We start from the raw sequence: 17,371 nt of genomic DNA, 5'->3' as shown, positions 1-17,371 counted from the left end.
TGCCCAGGCTGGAGTGCAATGGTGCGATCTCAGCTCACTCCAACCTCCGTCTCCCGGGTTCAAGCAATTCTTCTGTCCCAGCCTCCCGAGTAGCTGGGATTACAAGTGCCTGCCACCATGACCGGCTAATTTTGTATTTTTAGTAGAGATGGAGTTTCACCATGTTGGCAAGGCTGGTCTTGAACTCCTGACCTCAGGTGATCCACCCACCTCAGCCTCCCAAAAAGTTCTAGGATTACAGGCATAAGCCACTGCGCCCAGGTGAACTGTACATTTTAAATGGGTGAACTGTATGGTATATAAATTGGATCTCAATAAAGCTGTTAAAAAATATATCATCATCAAGCTTGTTTTTCATCTGCTTCTAAAAAGTTAAACTCCAGGGCACTGAGTTTATCTCCAACTTTGAATGGAAGATCCAGAGAAAGTGTGGCTACTTCAAGGTTAAATGAGATGATGTGCACAGAAATTAGGAATAGACTGAGTGGCAGTGCTAGCCTCAGGGGTGAGCTGATGAAAGTCAGGCTCTCTTAGTTCAAGTACCTCTGACAGCGCCCACCTTTGTGGTTCCAGTCAAGCCCATGTGAGGCAGTCACTCAGGGCAGCAGCCCCCTCGCTGGCCTCCCCACTTCCACTCACACCCACTCTGGCCCACTACCTATACCTCACATTCCTGCCCAGGGTCCCGCAACGGTCCCATCTCACTGAGAACCTGCCCGCACTCCTCTTTGCCTGCACAGGCTCACTCAGCCTCAGGACCGCAATGCCTGCCTGTTCCTTCTGCCTAGAATGCTCATACCCCAAATCTTGGCAAGGCTCTCCACTTCACATATTTTATGTTTCTGTACTATCATCAGCTCCCCAGAGACCACTGTGTCTAAAAACACTCCCCCCACCATCATCCTCTACCATCTTCATAGCTTGCTTTAGTTTTCTTTTCTTTTTCTTTTTTTTGAGACGGAGTTTTGCTCCTGTTGCCCAGGCTGGAGTGCAATGGCATGATCTCGGCTGACCACAAACTCTGCCTCCCGGGTTCAAGCGATTCTCCTGCCTCAGCCTCCCGAGTAGCTGGGACTATAGGCATGTGCTACCACACCCAGCTAATTTTGTATTTTTAGGTTTCTCCATGTTGGTCAGGCTGGTCTCAAACTCCCGACCTCAGGTGATCTGCCTGCCTCAGCCGCCCAGTGTTGGGATTACAGATGTGAGCCACCGAGCCCGGCCACTTGCTTTAGTTTTCTTTGTCACAATGTTAGCTGGAATTCCTTGCGGCTTACTGGTTTATTTCAGTGTGTCTCTCACTAGAATGTAAGGGCAGGATTGGATCCAGTGGGCCTCATTATCTCCAGGGTCTGGCATAAATGGGCACTCAGCAGCTATTTGCTGAATCAATAAACACGTGTGTCATTGACAGATAACAACCTGGCCTGGCCTGCCCATCACCTTTGGGCCTCTCCAGTGTTCCTGGTGCACTGTTAATCACAGGACCCAGTCCTCATAGACATGGGAAGGGGGAAGCACATGACCTCATCTTAGCCAATCAGAACCTTCCCTGTGGCTGTCACATACCGAGGAGCTTAATTCAGGGGAGGGAAAGTCAACAGGTTGAAGGCTAGCCAAGAGCTGGAGAATCCTGGCACACAGCAGGAAACCCTGAAGCTGGCCCTACTTGAGGACTTTCTGGCCAAATGAACCAATACACTCCATGTTGGGCTTAAGTGAGTTTAGGTTGGTTTTCTGCCACCTGGCCTCTGACAGCTAGAGGACACTCTTGCCTGCTGAGTGCCTGGTCCACTGAGATGCTCAGTTAATGGCTGAGACTCTATAAGGAGAAGTGACCACCCGCAGAAGGATGGCCAGCCCAACAGCCCCTCCCACTGCTGGCAATTGCATTGTGGTTTTCCTCTGGGGAACTGAGCTCCCCCACTGGCGCAGGTTCAGGTGGGCGTATGATCCCTGTGTCACCAGTGAGGAGCCTCTGAGCAATGAGAGGCAACGGGCATCAGCATTAGGACTTCTTTTTCCCCCATGAGGATTTCTTTTGAAGTTACTAGGCAAGGCCAGGTGTGTTGGCTCACAGCTGTAATCCCAGCACCTTGGGAGGCTGAGATGAGCAGATCACCTGAGGTCAGGAGCTCGACAGCAGCATGGCCAACATGGTGAAACCTCGTCTCTACCAAAAATACAAAAATTATCTGGGTGTGGTGGCATGCACACGTAATCCCAGCTACTCGGGAGGCTGAGGCAGGAGAATAGCTTGAATCTGGGAGGCAGAGGTTGCAGTGAGCCAGGATCTTGCCACTGCACTCCAGCTGCCTGGGTAGCAGAGCAAGACCAAGAGGGATAGGGAAAGGGAAAGAGAAAGGGGAAGGGGAAGGAAAAGGGAAGGAAGAAAGAGAGAGAGGGAGGGAGGCAAGTTAAGAAGGAAGGGAGGAAAGAAGGAAGGAAAGAAAGGGCAAAAGGAGCTGTCTACTGTGGCGGCTGAGCTGCTGGGGGGCACTGCTGTCACACCCTGGGGAGTGCTGCCCCAATATGAAGACTACACACTAAACAGTACAGCTCAGGGAGGGAGAGAGAGTTCCTAGGGCATTGTTAGGGCCCCGGAGCCCCATCCAGGCATGCCAAAAGCTGGACCTATCCTGGGGCTTTTCCTTACTGTGAATTATCTTTATTTCTGTGGCTAAGCCACTAGATTGGTTTTTCTGCCACTTGCACTGGAAGCATCCTGGTCAATACTACAAGAACCCCTGAGCCCCAGCCCGGCTAGGCCCTGCCCTCGGCAAGAGTGAGTGGCACTCACATCAGGCTTGAAGGGCGGCTCCAGCATGCCGGCTCCCAGCCGCTTGAAGTTCAGCTTCTTAAAGAGGGGGTGCTCCTTCACCTCACGGGCACTGCCCCCACGACACCCCAGACGTTCGGCGGGGTCCTTGCAGAGGAGCTGTGGCAAAGCAGGGGAGAGGAGGGCAGGCAGGCGGGCAGGTGAATGGCTGGGAGGGAGGGAAAGTTGAGTCCTCCCTAGCCTCGGTGGGCCGGGCTTCCGAGAGCTGCCGTACCTGGGAGCACAGTGAACGGGCCTGTGGGGAAAAGCGCTCCGAATACTCCTCGGGCACCTCCTTCACCAGCCGCTCCACCTCCTCCCGCTTGATCTTCTTCTTCCTCTGCTGGAAGGGTGACTGGCCTGCGATCATCTCATACAGGAGGCAGCCTAGCGCCCACCAGTCAGGGCTGAATGTGTACCGTTCGTTCTTCACCACCTCTGGAGCTGGGCAGGTGGCATGAGAGTTAGGACTGGGCAGGAGGTGGGGAGTGGACCCTCAGGCCCCAGGAACGCCAGTGGGACATTACGTCTGGGATCCACTCAAACCCACTGGCCAGGCAGGCACCGTCCCAACTTGGAGGGGACCTCGGCCAGTAGGAGAGCATCAAGGGGAGTGGATACGGCCCTGCAGGAGGCTACATCCAGGGTCCCTGGGTCTTCAGATTTTACACAAGAAGTCAGAAATCTTATTTTGCATGTGAAACCATCTGGCTTACTAAAAACAATTTGACTTAAACACAAATGTAGGCGAAATTGGGCCCACATGGCTACCAGTTTGCAACTTCTGGATTTAATATCAGCAAGAAGTAAGAAGGAAACTCCTATTTTCTGAATACCTCCTACCTGCCAGGGCAGCCCCATGGGGAGTTTTTTCTGTACTCTCTCTTTTCATCTTCCAGGCAGCCCTGGGAGGCAGGCATGATGAGCGTTTTACAGTCGAGCAAAGTGAGGCCGGGAGCAGTGGAGTGTCTGGTTCAAGGCCACACAAAAGGCAAGAGGTGGAGCCTGCAGAGCCAGGACTCTGTCTCCCTTGTCTCTTGGTTCCCAAGTGGAATATGAGGCCTCACACTGGCCCCTCCACTGGCTTCCTTCACAGATGGGCACAAGGAGGGCAGGGCCTGGGGCCATGGAAACAAGTTGGGTTTCTCTCCTCCATTCCCCGGTAGCCACTTGCAAGCTCAGCCATAGTGGGGTTTAGTAAATATCTAGCAAACAAATAGTGTGGCTTCACAACTGTGTGTGGTCCTGGCTGAGTCTCGGTCTCCTAACCTCTAGAAGAGGAGCACTGGGATGGACCCTTTCTATTGAGACCCCTTTTGAGAGGAGACTCCCAAACAGAAGTGGTACGGCTGGGTGGGTGGACAGTGAGGGAACTCAGGAGGCCAGTGGGCCAGGGCAGGGAAGACTCACCCATGTAGCCCACGGTGCCCACACGGCCTTTGATGGTCTGGCCCTCGGGTACATGCACAGCCAGTCCCAGGTCGGAGATGCGGATGTGGCCTGAATGTGGGTGGAGAAACAGGTAGACCCGTTAACAGGCCAGGCCTCTGCGTCTCACCCCACCGTACCCCACCCCAGGTGCCCCCACTCACCGTGGTCATCCAGCAAGATGTTCTCTGGCTTCAGGTCCCTGTGCAGAGAGAAGAGCAGGGTTAGATGCTGCTCAGTTTGCCAGGGAGTCCGACGGGACAGCTCCTTCTAGCTCACTTGCCTCCTGGGGCCAGGTGTGGAGCAGGGTACAAGACTCATTTGCTGATAGGGCAACAGACAGCCCTGCTCTCCCTGGCAACAGCCCAAACTCAAGGGAGCAGAGGAAGGATCTACACAGCCAGGACACCGAGGACTCTCTAGGTGAGTGGAAGGCAGCTCCACCTCGAGGGGCCTCCCCAGTGGCCTTGCTTATCCATTGGTGGCTGACTCTGCCTTTCCTCTCTGTCAAATGGGGCTACTCATCTGTCCCCTGACCATCCTGTTGTGAGGCTCATAGGAAGTCGGCAACAATCAGAGCCAGGGTTCTTCCTTACCCAGCCCTGTATGCCAGGCACTCTGTACTTATCTCACTAGGCCCCTTCAACAACCTGGGAAGTAGGAATTATAGTCTCTGCTTTCTAGAAAAGGAAGCAGTGTTGGGAGCAGGGAGCAGACCGGCCCAGGGTCACACGGTGGGGGATGGAGGTGTGTGTGACAAAGTCAGGATTCCCCCGTGGGTCTCCCAGAGCCCAAAGCCTAGGCCCGGGCCACTCAAGTTGGCCTGCTGTGTTAGTTAAGCCGGTGCCACAGCCCCGCACCAATGTCCTTCTGCAGTCTGGCCTGATTGGCAGCCTTGGCTACCTCCATCCAGGTGCAGCTGTAGCCCCTGGCAGGGAGGGCTAAGCCCCTGGGGTGGCCGAGCCCTCCCCACCTGTACACGATGCGCTCCCGGTGCAGGTCCTCCAGGCCGCAGCAGATCTCGGCGGTGTAGAAGACAGCCCGTGCTTCAGAAAAGCCAGCATGGCCCATGTGGTAGATGTGGAACTTGAGGTCGCCCCCATTCATCAGCGTCAGCACCAGGCACAGCGCGTCCTTGGTCTCATAGGCATAGGCCAAGCTCACCTGTGGCCGAGGGGACCCAAGCCCTCAGGCAGGAGCTGCGGGGTGCTTGGTGGCAGGGCCGCCCAAAAAAGCCTTCTTGGTGCCACTCCTTGGGCCCAGCCTGCTCCCCAAGCCTGGCATCAACACCCCAACCCCAACCTTCCCGGCATCCCGTGTGGGAGGGTGGGGCCTGGGGGGTGGGGAGGGCCAGTGCACCAGCGTGGCCAAGGGGAAGGGAGTCTCCTTCTGTACTTACTACAAACCTACTGTTCACTTTCTCCAGGATCTGCTTCTCATTCAGCGCCATGGCCTCCCCTTTCCGCTTCTTGATCCGCTTTTTCTCTAGCTTCTTGCAGGCATACATCTTGCCTGTGGCCCTCACCTGGCAGGCACACACCTGTGGCCAGGCAGACAGGGGCGAATGGGGGACAGCTGCACCCTGGCTAGGCGTCCAGGGGCTGGTCCAGGGCCCAACGTACCCACCCTGTTCACTCTTCCTGGCCACTCACCTCCCCAAAGCCACCTTTGCCCAGGACTCGGTACTGCCTGAAGGTGTTTTTGGTCACTGGCTGCCTGTGGCAAGGGGTGGGGAAGCAAACGCTGGCTGAGCAGGAGAGCCCAAGGCCTATGAAGAACCCCAGCGACCTGGCCTGTCCCGGCCCAGCCTTCAAGGAGCTCACCTTTCCAGCCACTTCCACTGCAGGAAACGGTTGAAGTAGATGCTGTCGAGGTAGTCAGCAAATGGGGCCACGCTCAGGTACTCGTGGGTCAGCCTGTTGAGGAAAGGCAGGCCCAGCTCACCCGCCAGCCCCCAACACCCCAGGCTCTCGACTTGTTGGGCCAGGCCTCTCTTTCTGTACAGGCTCAGCCCACAGGCATCATTGTCAGCCGGTCCTCCTGCTAACCCCCGAGCTGGGAGACACATAGCCTGTGCTGAAGCTGTCGGTGCTACTGAGAGGGGAGGCAGCCTGCCCAGGTCACACAGCAGGGACAAGGCCAGGGCCGGGCAGCTGAGCTCCCTCACCAGCCACTGAGCTGTTCACAACCTTCCTGGCCCACAGAAGCCCCCTCCTCTGGACACAATTTTAGGCTTGTGGGCAGGGACAGGCTTACCGGGTGAGTTCCTGGAAGAGGTCTTTGCAGGGCCCCTGCTCCAGTCGCTGGGTGCAGTTCGTCACCAGCTGCTGGGGGACCTCAGGGATGAGGTCAGGACCCTGGGAACAAGCCCCAGAGAGGTCAGTGCAGGGGTTCCCTTGGACGGCTGCCCATTCCCAGGGGAGAGGGGTCAGGCATCTCAGGCGGTGCCATAAGAGGCTGCAGGCCGGGGGTGTGCCAGCCAGCCTGGTTGCTGAACTCCTTCCTGCTCCCCACCCACGAGGCAGAGCGCAGCAGAGCCACTGGGAGGCCGTCTGGCCAGAGCCCAGCCCATACCCTGGGCTGCATGCCCGCCGTGCTGCCTGGAGCAGCTCCAGGGCAGTCTCTGCCCAGGCTGTGGTCACTCTTCTCCCTGTCACTGGGCTCTAGTGGCTGCCGTCATCTCTCCATCACTGCTCACTCACCGTGTGGCTCAGAAAATTCTGCATTAGCCGCCGCCCACATGCCTTCCGCTTCTCATCCGGGGTCACTTCATACTCGGCCTGCAGGGTGGAAAGCAGAGAAGCTGGAGGTCTGGGCAGAGCAAGCAGCAGGTGTGGGGAGGAAGGGCACGTGAGGCTGAGGCCTCGACCACCCATGGGGCTGGGCGGGGCTGGGCTGCACTCACCACCCCATCCAGGAAGGCGATGCAGCGGCTCAGCTCCGGCCTCGTGGCACAGAACTCTCGAAACAGCAGGCGCCCGATGGGCTGCCGCTCGCACAGGCTGTGGTAGTCACGCTCTGTGGGCAGAGATGGGAGCTGCTGGGTCCACAGCCCCAGAGCCCATGGATGGGGCACTCCTGCCCATACCACCAGGCCCTAGGCCCCCACAACAGCTTCCAGCTCTGCAGTGTGGCAGCCATGATCTTCTTCGGAACCCTCACCGCAACCCTGAGGTAGGCACAGCTATATTGGGTCTGTGAGGCCCAGAGAAGCTAACTGACTAGCTCAATGTCACACAGCCAGGAGTCTGGCTCCAGAACCCAGGCCTCCACCCACTTCCCTGCGTTGTCTCCTGGTTTACACGACTTGCATATGTCACAGTACTGGGGTTGGGTGCGGTCTGTGAGGTTCCGGCCCAGCCCAGCCTGGGCCAGGCCCACACCTGCTGCCTGCCTGGCGAAAGTGCGAGAGGAAGCTGTGGCTTCCGGCAAGCTCTCAGCTGGGCCTCCTTCCCAGGAGGTGGAAGCGGCCTGGGTGCGCTCTGCCCACGTGCGGGCCACCGGGGGGCCTCAGCAACCTTAGGTGCTGCTCAGACCTGGGGCCTTGGCCAAGATCAGCAGGAACTGGGGTCCTGGGCCCTTCTGTCTCCTCCCAGGAGTAACCCTGTCACACTGCCCAGGCTGAGGGCTTCTGATCAAGGCTTTGCTGGGCACCACTCAAGGCTGGGCCTGGGAGGCTAAGACCCAGCCTGGGGCTCCCAAGGTAGTCAGTCTGTGGGCTAGCCTAGCTGCCGCTCCTTCTATCCTGTGGGTGCTGCTCACCCTAGCTGGCTCTCCTTTCCAAAGCGGACTCATCTGCCCCAATCTGCCCCTGCCCTATTCCTGACACCATTTCAACCACATCCAGCAGTGTGACCCTGTTTGTTGTCTGCTCTCCACCCATCCCAAGCCTGGGAACTGAAACTAGGCTCAATGGTGCAGCCCCATCCTACTGCTCACTGGAGCCACCAAGCCTGCCCCTCTGCCCCAAGGCAAGGTCTCAGGGGAGGCTCCCCCGGCCCCAGCAAGGCCCCTCGCCTCAGCATCCCCAGCCTCTGCCCAGGCCTCACCGAGGCTGAGCCGCAGCTCTTCACACTGGCTGATGTGGGGGAACTGGAGCATCTGCCGCCATTTCTTGCTTTTGCCTTTGCGATTCCCACCGCCACCTGTGGGAGCAATTGGGCACTGGGTCTCAAGTCCCACTGCCCCAGGACTGACTCTGGGTCCACAGCGAGGTTCAGGGCCTCTAGGGCCCAGCCAAGGCAGAGCCCGCTCTGGGCAGCACCTTGGGCCTTCCCAAGCACGTTCCAGCATGCTCTTGCCGCGTTCCAGGACACACGTGGTTCTCCTGCTTCCGGCTCCTGAGCTGGGAGAGCCAAGAGGAGCAATGAGGTTGCTGGGGGAGGAGATAGCTCTGACAATGGGTCCAGCCTCAGTTGCTTCGCACCAGGTAGGAGTTCCCACAGTTAAGAAAGGAGAGAAGGGCATCACAGTGGTGGGTGCAGAAGGCCCAGGAGGGAAAGAATCTAGGACAGCGGGGCAAGCCTGAGAGATGCACAGGGCAGCCTGGAACAAGAGGGCTCCCAGACCTCTATCGCCAGGCTCCACATCATGGCTATCAGATGCTCAAGCAAGGCAGGGGCAAGGGGAGACACTCAGGACTTTCCTTCCCCTGCACACAGGGGTTTCCCCGGCCCCCTGTCTGCCTTGCTTGACCTCGCAGACCCCCCATCTGCAGCGGCTGAGGCCACAGCAGTTCAATTGCCTGCAGAGCCCAACAGGTGTGGGAAACGTGGGCCAGATGCGAGATGACCAGGAACAGAGAAGGCCCCTCTAACAGGCAGCTGTAGCACAACGCCAGCAGATTGCCTGATTGCTGCGAGGCAGGTTTCTGGCTCAGTGTGGCCAGCTCTTCTGATTTTGAAAAAGCAGCTAGAAATTCACTCTTACATAAAATATTGGCCCCCATTTTATTTAAAAAAACAAAACAAAACAAAACAGGGCCAGGCACAGTGGGTCACACCTGTAATCCCAGCACTTTGGGAGGCCGAGGCAGGCAGATCATCTGAGATCGGGAGTTCAAGACCAGCCTGACCAATATGGAGAAACCCCATCTCTACTAAAAATACAAAATTAGCCAGGCGTGATGGCACATGTGTGTAATCCCAGCTTGCAGTGAACTGAATGCATGCCATTGCACTCCAGCCTGGGCAACAAGAGTGAAACTCTGTCTCAAAAAAATAAAAAAAAGCCAGGCATGGTGGCTCACGCCTGTAATCCCAGCACTTTGGGAGGCCAAGGTGGGTGAATCACAAGGTCAGGAGTTCAAGACCAGCCTAGCCAATATGGTGAAACCCCATCTCTACTAAAAATACAAAAATTAGCCAGTGTGGTGGCTCACACCTGTAGTCCCAGCTACTTGGGAGGCTGAGGCAGGAGAATCGCTTGATCCCGGGAGGCAGAGGTTGCAGTTAGCCAAGATCACGCCACTGCACTCCAGCCTGGCGACAGAGCAAGACTCTGTCTCAAAAAAAAACAAAAACAAAAAATCCTCACTGCAGCCAAATAAATATAATGTGTCAGAGAGGGAGCCAAATGTGTGTGGCCTGTAGGCCACGAGGTTTAGGAGGGAAGGGGCCTGAGCCTCCCAAAGCTGGGTCTGAATTTTTTTTTTTTTTTTTAATTTTAAAGATGGGGTTTCTCCATGATGGCCAGGCTGGTTTGAACTCCTGACCTCAGGTGATCCACCCACCTCGGCCTCCCAAAATGCTAGGATTATAGGCGCAAGTCACTGCGCCCGGCCAGGGTCTGAATTTCTGATTTACACCGTAAAGCCATCACTTGCTATCTGTGAACCTCGGTTTCTCCATGTGTGTTATGTGGTGAATAGGAGACACTGTCCGCATTGAATAGGGCTGAGTCAAAAGGTGAGCCCCAGCTCCAACAATTCTGTGGCAACTTTAGACAGCCACTTACTCATGCTGGGCTTCAGTTTCCCCTCTGGTTTTCCAGTCCTGTATCTATCTGGCCTAGGTGAGGGCAGGTGGTGCAAGGGCAGAAGTTGCCTTCTAGGGAGGGGGCAAAGCTAGGTCCCTCGATGACTCCCTGACCTAAGCTGCCTGGAGGAGGAAGTATTGCAGGGGCCCATTGAGAAACCTGCTAGAGGCCTCCAGCAGCCTGCTGAGAGAATGCCCAGCAGTCATTGCTTCACTGTTAGTGAGCAACAGACCCCCACCCCTCAACCCAGGGCAAGGCCTTCCCAGAAAGGGACCTCCTCCCCCACCCCCACAGGTCCCTCACCCTACCCTCCATCCGCCAGCCTCCCACCCTCAGTTACTTCCTCCTTCCCGCCTCCCAGCCACATCAAGGCAGCAGCAAAGAGTCACATGCAAATATCCTGTCCTGGGTGGCCCAGTCAGTGGTGCTCCTCCCCACCCTCTCTGTCCCCTTTCGGTGTCCCTGGGCCCCTTCCCCATGCCTCTGAGTGCCTGGGAAAAGAAGGGGTACTGAGGGAAGGCTCAAGCCCCAACATCCCACTCCATCCTCACAGCAACTCTTCCAGAGAAGGCCCAATATCATAAGAAAACTGAGGTTCCAAGGTGAGGAATCAATTCACCCAAGATCTCCAAGCCCAGAGGTGACACTGACAGGTCCCGTACCCAGCTCCCTATGGCCACAACCCAAGCTCCTTTCCCACCCCAAATGTGGCTAGCATCTATTACGTGCCAACTCTATACACATACCAAGGGTTCCCAAATCACTTGGGGCCTCAGATTACTTGGGAAGATGTCAAGGGCCCTAGCCCCAAGCTCATGAAAAGCCAGTTCATGAGTTGGTTCTGATGTAGTCCATCCAGGGGCCTGGGCTCAGGACTCAATGACAATCAGGATTTCCTTTAGTCTTTATGTCCCTCAGCCAACCATTCCACAAAAAGGAGTACTGAAGTTGAGAGAGAAGAGACGTGTTTAAAGCCATGCAGGTAGGCCAGGCACAATGGCTCACACCTGTAATCCCAGCACTTTGCAGGGCCAAAGGTGGGAGGATCACTTGAGGTCAGGAGTTCGAGACCAGCCTGGCCAACATGGTGAAACCCCATCTCTACTAAAAATACAAAAATTAGCTGGGTATGGTGGCACACACCTGTAGTACCAGCTACTTGGGAGGCCAAGGCAGAAGGATCATTTGAACTCGGGAGGCGGAGGTTGCAGTGAGCCGAGATTGTACCAGCCTGGGCAACAGAGTGAGACTTCATCTCAAAAAAAAAAAAAAAAAAAAACATGCAGGTGGGAGGAGCAGAGCCAGGTTGTGGTAAGGGTTCTCTAGTGGAGATACCAGTCCCCAGTCTGGCCACACCACCCTTTGCCTTGCCCACAGCCTGACAAAGCTTGTCCAATGGTACCCACACTCTCTGGCCAGGCAGTGCCATCAGCAGGCCTGAGGCCTTGACTGGCTATAGCCCTAGAGAAGGCCTGTTTTGGCCCTCCCCACCCCTCCTCCCTGGCTGGTTGGATGACGAGGCAGAACAGAATCGGCAGATGCCCCCAGAGGCTGGGAGGAAGGCCTAGCCCATGGGCTTGATAAGGGACAGGGGATAAAACAGGCTCTCCAGGCACTGAGGACCCAGCCTGCCATGCCATTTCTGGGCTGCATCTCACCATGGCACTGGGTGGACAGGGGGTAATTCTCGGGCACCCAGCTGGAGGTTCCTCTGGGCTTCATGTAGAATAGGCATCCTGTGTCTTAGGCCTGAGTCAATCACAATCCTGCTGTGTGACCTGATGAGCCTCAGCTTCCCACATGTAAAATGGGGCAGAAAGGTGAAGCAGATGACCTCTTAAGCCTGGAAGTCCAGCAAAGGGTGGAAAAACATCATAATCTCTCTCCCTGCCCTGGAATTCCAAAAAGAAGCATCTTGTTTACTGCTGCTTCCCCAGCACCCTGGACAAGGTGGGACAGAGTGGGTGGTCAGTGATGTTACTGAGGTGGGGTGTGGCAGGTGGGAGCTGACTGACCACAGGGCAGTAAGGACCAGGTCTGGTCCTTCTGTGTCTCCCAGGACCTACACAGAGCCTGATAATATCTGGGGTGGGAGCCACGAGGAGCTACACACACACTCGGTCCACCAGACTGGTTTCCCCAGCCAAGCCTTTGCACTTATAATACTGACAGCGCAGCATGCTTTGCTTCCACTTCTTTCTGTGTCCGCTAGCCCTACTAGACCATGGGCTCCCTGAGGGCAAATATCCATTCACCTTTGCCCTCAGTGTTCTGAGGCACGGAGCAAGTGGCAGTTCTATAGGTACCATTTGTGGCCAGGAGTTTCCCCAAGTCTGGTGGGCTGTGTTACGCAGAGGCTCCGTTAATTCATTCTCCAGCCTTTACCTAACACCAACTTTGTGCGGGATTAAGCTAGGTGCTGGGGTCTGGGCCCATAGCACGTGGGGCATCTTTACACATCTCACCTGGAAGAGGCCTCAGTGAGGCTCTCCTGGAGCCCCGGTCCCACCCTTCCCTCTTCGTCTCTCCTTTCACTCCTTCACCACCCCACGCCGCGACGGCGGCGGCCTGACCCCCGCCCCTTCCTGGGCCCCGAATCCCGGGGGCAGGTGCAGAGAAGCAAGACGACGGGCCGGAAAGGCTCGTGTGTCTAGGCGAAGTGTAGGGCATAGAGCCAGCGGGCCTAGGGGATCCGAAGGCTGGGTCGCCCCGCGGAGCTCAGACGCCGCGCACCCACGCTCCCTGCACCCGGGCCCGGCCACCCGCCCGGCCGCCTCACCTTCCCGGGCCTTGAGTAGCACCGTGTTCGCTACGATGTTCTCGAGCTCCATGGGCTGCGGCGCCGCCGGGCCCGCCGGGCCGCGCCGCCGGCCGGGATCGCGCGCGAGAGCCGGGGCCGGATGGCGATCGGCGCGGCTCGGCTCGGCTCGGCACGGCTAGCAGTGACCGCGCAGCGGCCTCCCCGGCCTCCCCGGCCTCCCCGGCCGCCGCCGCCGCCTGCCGCGCACTCTCCGCCCCCTCCCGGCGGGCCACCCAGGCGCTGCCCCGCCCCGCTCCGCCCTCTGTTTACCTTATTCGACCAATCACCAGGCGGAAGCTCCCCGCGCCGTCTTCCCATTAGCCTTCCTCTTCATCTTTCCCCCGCCCCCTGAGCTGGGGACTCGCTCAAAGGAGCGTACGGGGGCTGGACCAATACGTCACCTCTTCCTGGTTGGTCTGAGAGCGGGGTTCAGCCCCTAGGTTCGAATTTCTAGGCTTTCGTAGGATACTGAACTGCCAATTAGGGCCGAGCCCTCCGCCGGGACCACGGAGGTGGGTACTCTGGGGCACGCCCAGGAGATCGAATGTGTGATTGGGTGAAGAAAATGTCCGTCATCTCAAATAATGCATTTTCATTGGGCGACCGCCTGAAGGTGTGGCCCGGCAGCCTTTGGCTCGCAGATGGCTTTTCTAGGGTTTTGTTGGGGACGCGCTCGGTATCTTGGGCTTCCTGCAGGCTGGCAGGGAGTTTGTTTGGGCCACTTCTCTGGCCGTATTCCCTTGGGTCGGCCCCAACTAGGAGGGAGCATATCGAAAGCAGGAGAGACAGGGAGGAGGCTGCGGCCTCCGCAGCGGTCCCCCGACCTGTCGCCCGGTCGCCGCAGGCGCCCAGCCCGGCCCCCGCAGCCGGATGTTGTGATTTCTCTCCACCCACTCGGCCTCGCCTTCCCTCGGCCTCTGCTGCCTTATAAGGCAGCGCTACCACCCCTAGACGTTGGGAAGAGTTCACACCCATTATACAGGTGGGGAGCTGGGGCGCCGGACGTTAAGTGGCTGGCTCCAGCCCGAAGACTACGGAGAAAACAAGGCCAAAATCTGACAGCTATTCAACACCTTGTAGCTTAACATCCCACTTCCTCCACCCCCACTTCACACAGCAGGAAACAGGCTTGCCCAAACTCTGCTAGTAAGGCAGAGCCGGATTCATCTAGGCTTCTCTGGTCCCCTAGTCATTCATTCATTCGAAAATACTTACAGAGCAACCTCTTTGTGCCAGGCACCGAGTCAGGTGCTGGGGAATACAGTGGTGGCAGCAAGATAGCCAGGCTCCCTGTTTACTTGCTAGAAGTGGAGGGAGCAAGTGAGGGCTGGGTGAGATAAAGATAATTATTCTGTAAATAAACAAATAGATGGTTTTAGAGAGTGACAACTGTTCTTGGGACGTTATGACAAGATAATGTGTATGACACTCTCAGGGTGTGACATTTGAGCAGATCTAGTAGGAGCAACACCAAACGCAGAGGCTCTGAGCCAGACTAAGTGCTGTGTTCAGGGAACAGGAGAAGGCGTCTGCAGCTTCTGGGCCCAGTGGTCTGAGATGAGACAGAAGGGACAACGGCACTAGCTAGGTCATGGAGGGCCCTGACCACATCCAGGAGGTTGAAGTGTTTTTGCTAAGTGAAATGTCAAATATTTGAAAGAATGATTTATATTTTAAAAGTCTTACTCTTTCTGGTGGATTCCTAGGTGGCCAAGAGTGGAAGCAGAGCAAGCAGTCAAGAGGTTACAGAATTCCAGGAGAGAGAGATGGCAGCAGCCTGGACTAACAAGGTGGCAGTAGAGATGGAGAAAAGTGAATGGATCTAGGGAATTAAGATAAATACCTTAAAAGAGGGAAACCCAGGAGCTAGTGGAACACAGGGAAGGTACCTCACTTAGTGAAGGCTGTTGTGTCCAAGTGAAATCTGAAGATTAAGTGAAAATGTGCAGGTTATTGGCATAGGGAGGGAAAGAGCCTTCTGGACAGAGGGGTATCACACGTTCAAAATTCCATAGAGGAAGTGAGGAAGGGCTCCTGCGTTCAGCACCTAATGGCAGAGCATCCAGCTAGAGTTTAAAGGTACACAATGGGGAGGACATGGGGCGCAAGAAATTAGGCTGAAGGCTTAGGAGGGACCTGGATCAGTGAGGGCCTTGAGAGCCAGGTAAGAAATTTCGGACTTCATCTTGCGGGTGGTAGGGAGCTGTCAAGGAGGTTTTGAGTAGTGTGATCAGATTTGGCTTTCATAGAGAGCTCTGGGCTGCAACTGTGATGGACAAGCTCCAGGGAGGGGGCTGGCTTGCTGTTTTAGTGCCCAATATCTGAAGCCTTTCCCATTTGAGAAGAATCCTATGAGATGTGGAGGAAGACCCTGCCTTCCACTAGGTAAATCAAAGAAGGGAGGCAGAATTTTTTCTCCCATGTCTCTGGTAGCTGGAGCACTATTCTAATGTTTCCAGCCAGGTCTTTGACTCTAGAACAAGTGACCAGCACAAGACATCAGAGGGATCATTTAGAATTCATTGTGGAGACAGTGAAGGTCAGGGGAGGGAGGGAAGGCAGTCAAGCTAGGCCCTTCCTGGGGGAAGGGGATTCAGCAAGCCCCCCAGCCTGTCCCATCCATTCCTCATCTGCTTAGTTACCCAGAATTGGTTTCCTTGTATGCAGGCCAGATATCCTAAGACCGATGAGAGACCTTTCGGAAGGAACCTTTAGAGAGAGGAGTGATGGTGCCCTACACTGGGGCAGTGGCCAGGACATGCAAACAGGTGGACAGATGGAGAGCTGGCATGGAGCTGGCATGAACAGGACTTGGCAATAGATATGGGGTGAAGAGATGTCACTCAGAAAATTCAGGTTCCAGCTCTTCAAGCCATTTTCTACCTACAGCCAAAGTGATTTTTTTTTTTAATAGAGACGGGGTTTCTCCATGTTGGTTAGGCTGGTCTTGAATTCCTGACCTCAGGTGATCCGCCTACCTCGGCGTCCCAAAGTGCTGGGATTACAGGTGTGGGCCACCGCACCAGGCAGTTATCTTTGTTAAAAGGGAAGGTTGGCTGAGTGCAGTGGTTCACGTCTGTAATCCCAGAATTTTGGTAGGCCAAAGCAGGTGGATCACCTGAGCTCAGGAGTTCGAGACCACCCTGGCCAACACTGTGAAACTTCATCTCTATTAAAATATAAAAAATTAGCTGGGCATGGTGGTGCACTCCTGTAGTCCCAGCTACTCGGGAAGCTGAGGCATGAGAGTGGCTTGAGCCCTGGAGGCAGAGGTTGCAGTGAGCCAAGATCATGCCACTGCACTCCAGCTTGAGTGACAGAGCAAGACTCCATCTCAAAAAAAAAAAAAAGGAATAAATAAATAAATAAATAAATAAAAGGGAAAATCTGCCACCAACCATCTGAGATGTGTGTGTCTAGGAATTTATTTTATAAATATCATTGCACTCAAGCAAAAATACGAAATGCTTAAGGTTGGTGAGGTGTGGTGGCTCACGCCTGTAATCCCAGCACTTTGGGAGCCTGAGGCAGGTGAATCACTTGAGCCTAGAAGTTCAAGACCAGCCCGACCAAATGGCAAAACTCCATCTCTACTAAAAATACAAAATTAGCTGGTCATGGAGGTTGCGATGAGCTTAGATCGCGCTGCTGCACTCTAGCCTGGGCGACAGAGTGAGACTCTGTCTCAAAAAAAATAAAAAGGAAAGAAATGCTGAAGGCTATTCATTGTAGCACTGTCCAAAAAGATGGATCACATCTAATTGTCCTTAATAGAGATTAAGTAAAATGTGGTCCTTTCCTACCCAGGAATACTATGTGGCTGTTAAAAAAAATTGTGGGAATGCTCATATACTGATATAAACAATCACCAAGATATATTATTAAATGGAAAAATTCAAGGTGCAGAACAGTGTGCAAGGCTTGCATAAGAAGCATCTGGAGCCAGGCACAGTGGCTCATACCTGTAATCCCAGCAGTTTGGGAGGCTGAGGCAGGCTGATTACCTGAGATTGGGAGTTCAAGACCAGCCTGGCCAATGTGGTGAAACCTCATCTCTACTAAAAAAACACAAAAATTAGCCAGGAATGGTGGCATGAGCCTGTAATCCCAGCTGCTCGGGAGGCTGAGGCAGGAGAATCCGTTGAACTCAGGAGGCGAAGGTTGCAGTGAGCTGAGATGGCACCATTGTACTCCATACTCCAGCCTGGGTGACAGAGTGAGACTGTCTCAAAAAAAACCCAAAAGTTCATTTCTTACGTATACCACATGTCCAACACAGCTTGTTGGGTGGTGGCATGGCACTACACATAGTAGTCACTCAGGGCCCCAGAATGATAGGGGCTTCATTG

The 17,371-nt window shown here is 55.4% G+C and overlaps 1 protein-coding gene across 6 annotated transcripts in view; it reads right to left on the bottom strand.

The window, feature by feature from the left end:
• Positions 1–13,425, bottom strand: part of GRK6 (G protein-coupled receptor kinase 6) — a 16,901-nt gene extending 3,476 nt beyond the window's left edge. For 2 of the 6 annotated variants that reach the window (XM_032269875.1, XM_032269877.1), the window contains exons 1-13: positions 13,002–13,235; positions 8,296–8,391; positions 7,152–7,264; positions 6,949–7,026; positions 6,503–6,603; positions 6,070–6,162; positions 5,899–5,962; positions 5,646–5,786; positions 5,220–5,410; positions 4,411–4,448; positions 4,229–4,318; positions 3,054–3,262; positions 2,801–2,938 (exon numbers count right to left, since the gene is read on the bottom strand). In XM_032269875.1, coding sequence (XP_032125766.1) covers positions 2,801–2,938; positions 3,054–3,262; positions 4,229–4,318; positions 4,411–4,448; positions 5,220–5,410; positions 5,646–5,786; positions 5,899–5,962; positions 6,070–6,162; positions 6,503–6,603; positions 6,949–7,026; positions 7,152–7,264; positions 8,296–8,391; positions 13,002–13,053 — 1,404 coding nt within the window. In that variant the 5' untranslated portion in view covers positions 13,054–13,235. Of the gene's footprint in view, positions 1–2,800; positions 2,939–3,053; positions 3,263–4,228; positions 4,319–4,410; positions 4,449–5,219; positions 5,411–5,645; positions 5,787–5,898; positions 5,963–6,069; positions 6,163–6,502; positions 6,604–6,948; positions 7,027–7,151; positions 7,265–8,295; positions 8,392–13,001; positions 13,236–13,292 lie in introns of those variants that run through there. The other 4 variants (XM_032269874.1, XM_032269876.1, XM_032269878.1 and 1 more) reach the window with 3 other exon arrangements.
• Positions 13,426–17,371: the final 3,946 nt, after the last annotated feature.

This window comes from Sapajus apella, unplaced genomic scaffold, assembly GCF_009761245.1.
Source record: "Sapajus apella isolate SASKATOON/1434 unplaced genomic scaffold, GSC_monkey_1.0 scaffold200, whole genome shotgun sequence".
NCBI classification, from domain to species: Eukaryota; Metazoa; Chordata; class Mammalia; order Primates; family Cebidae; genus Sapajus; species Sapajus apella.
Note: the sequence above shows the minus strand (reverse complement) of the source record. Positions and strands in the feature narration are given on the sequence as shown.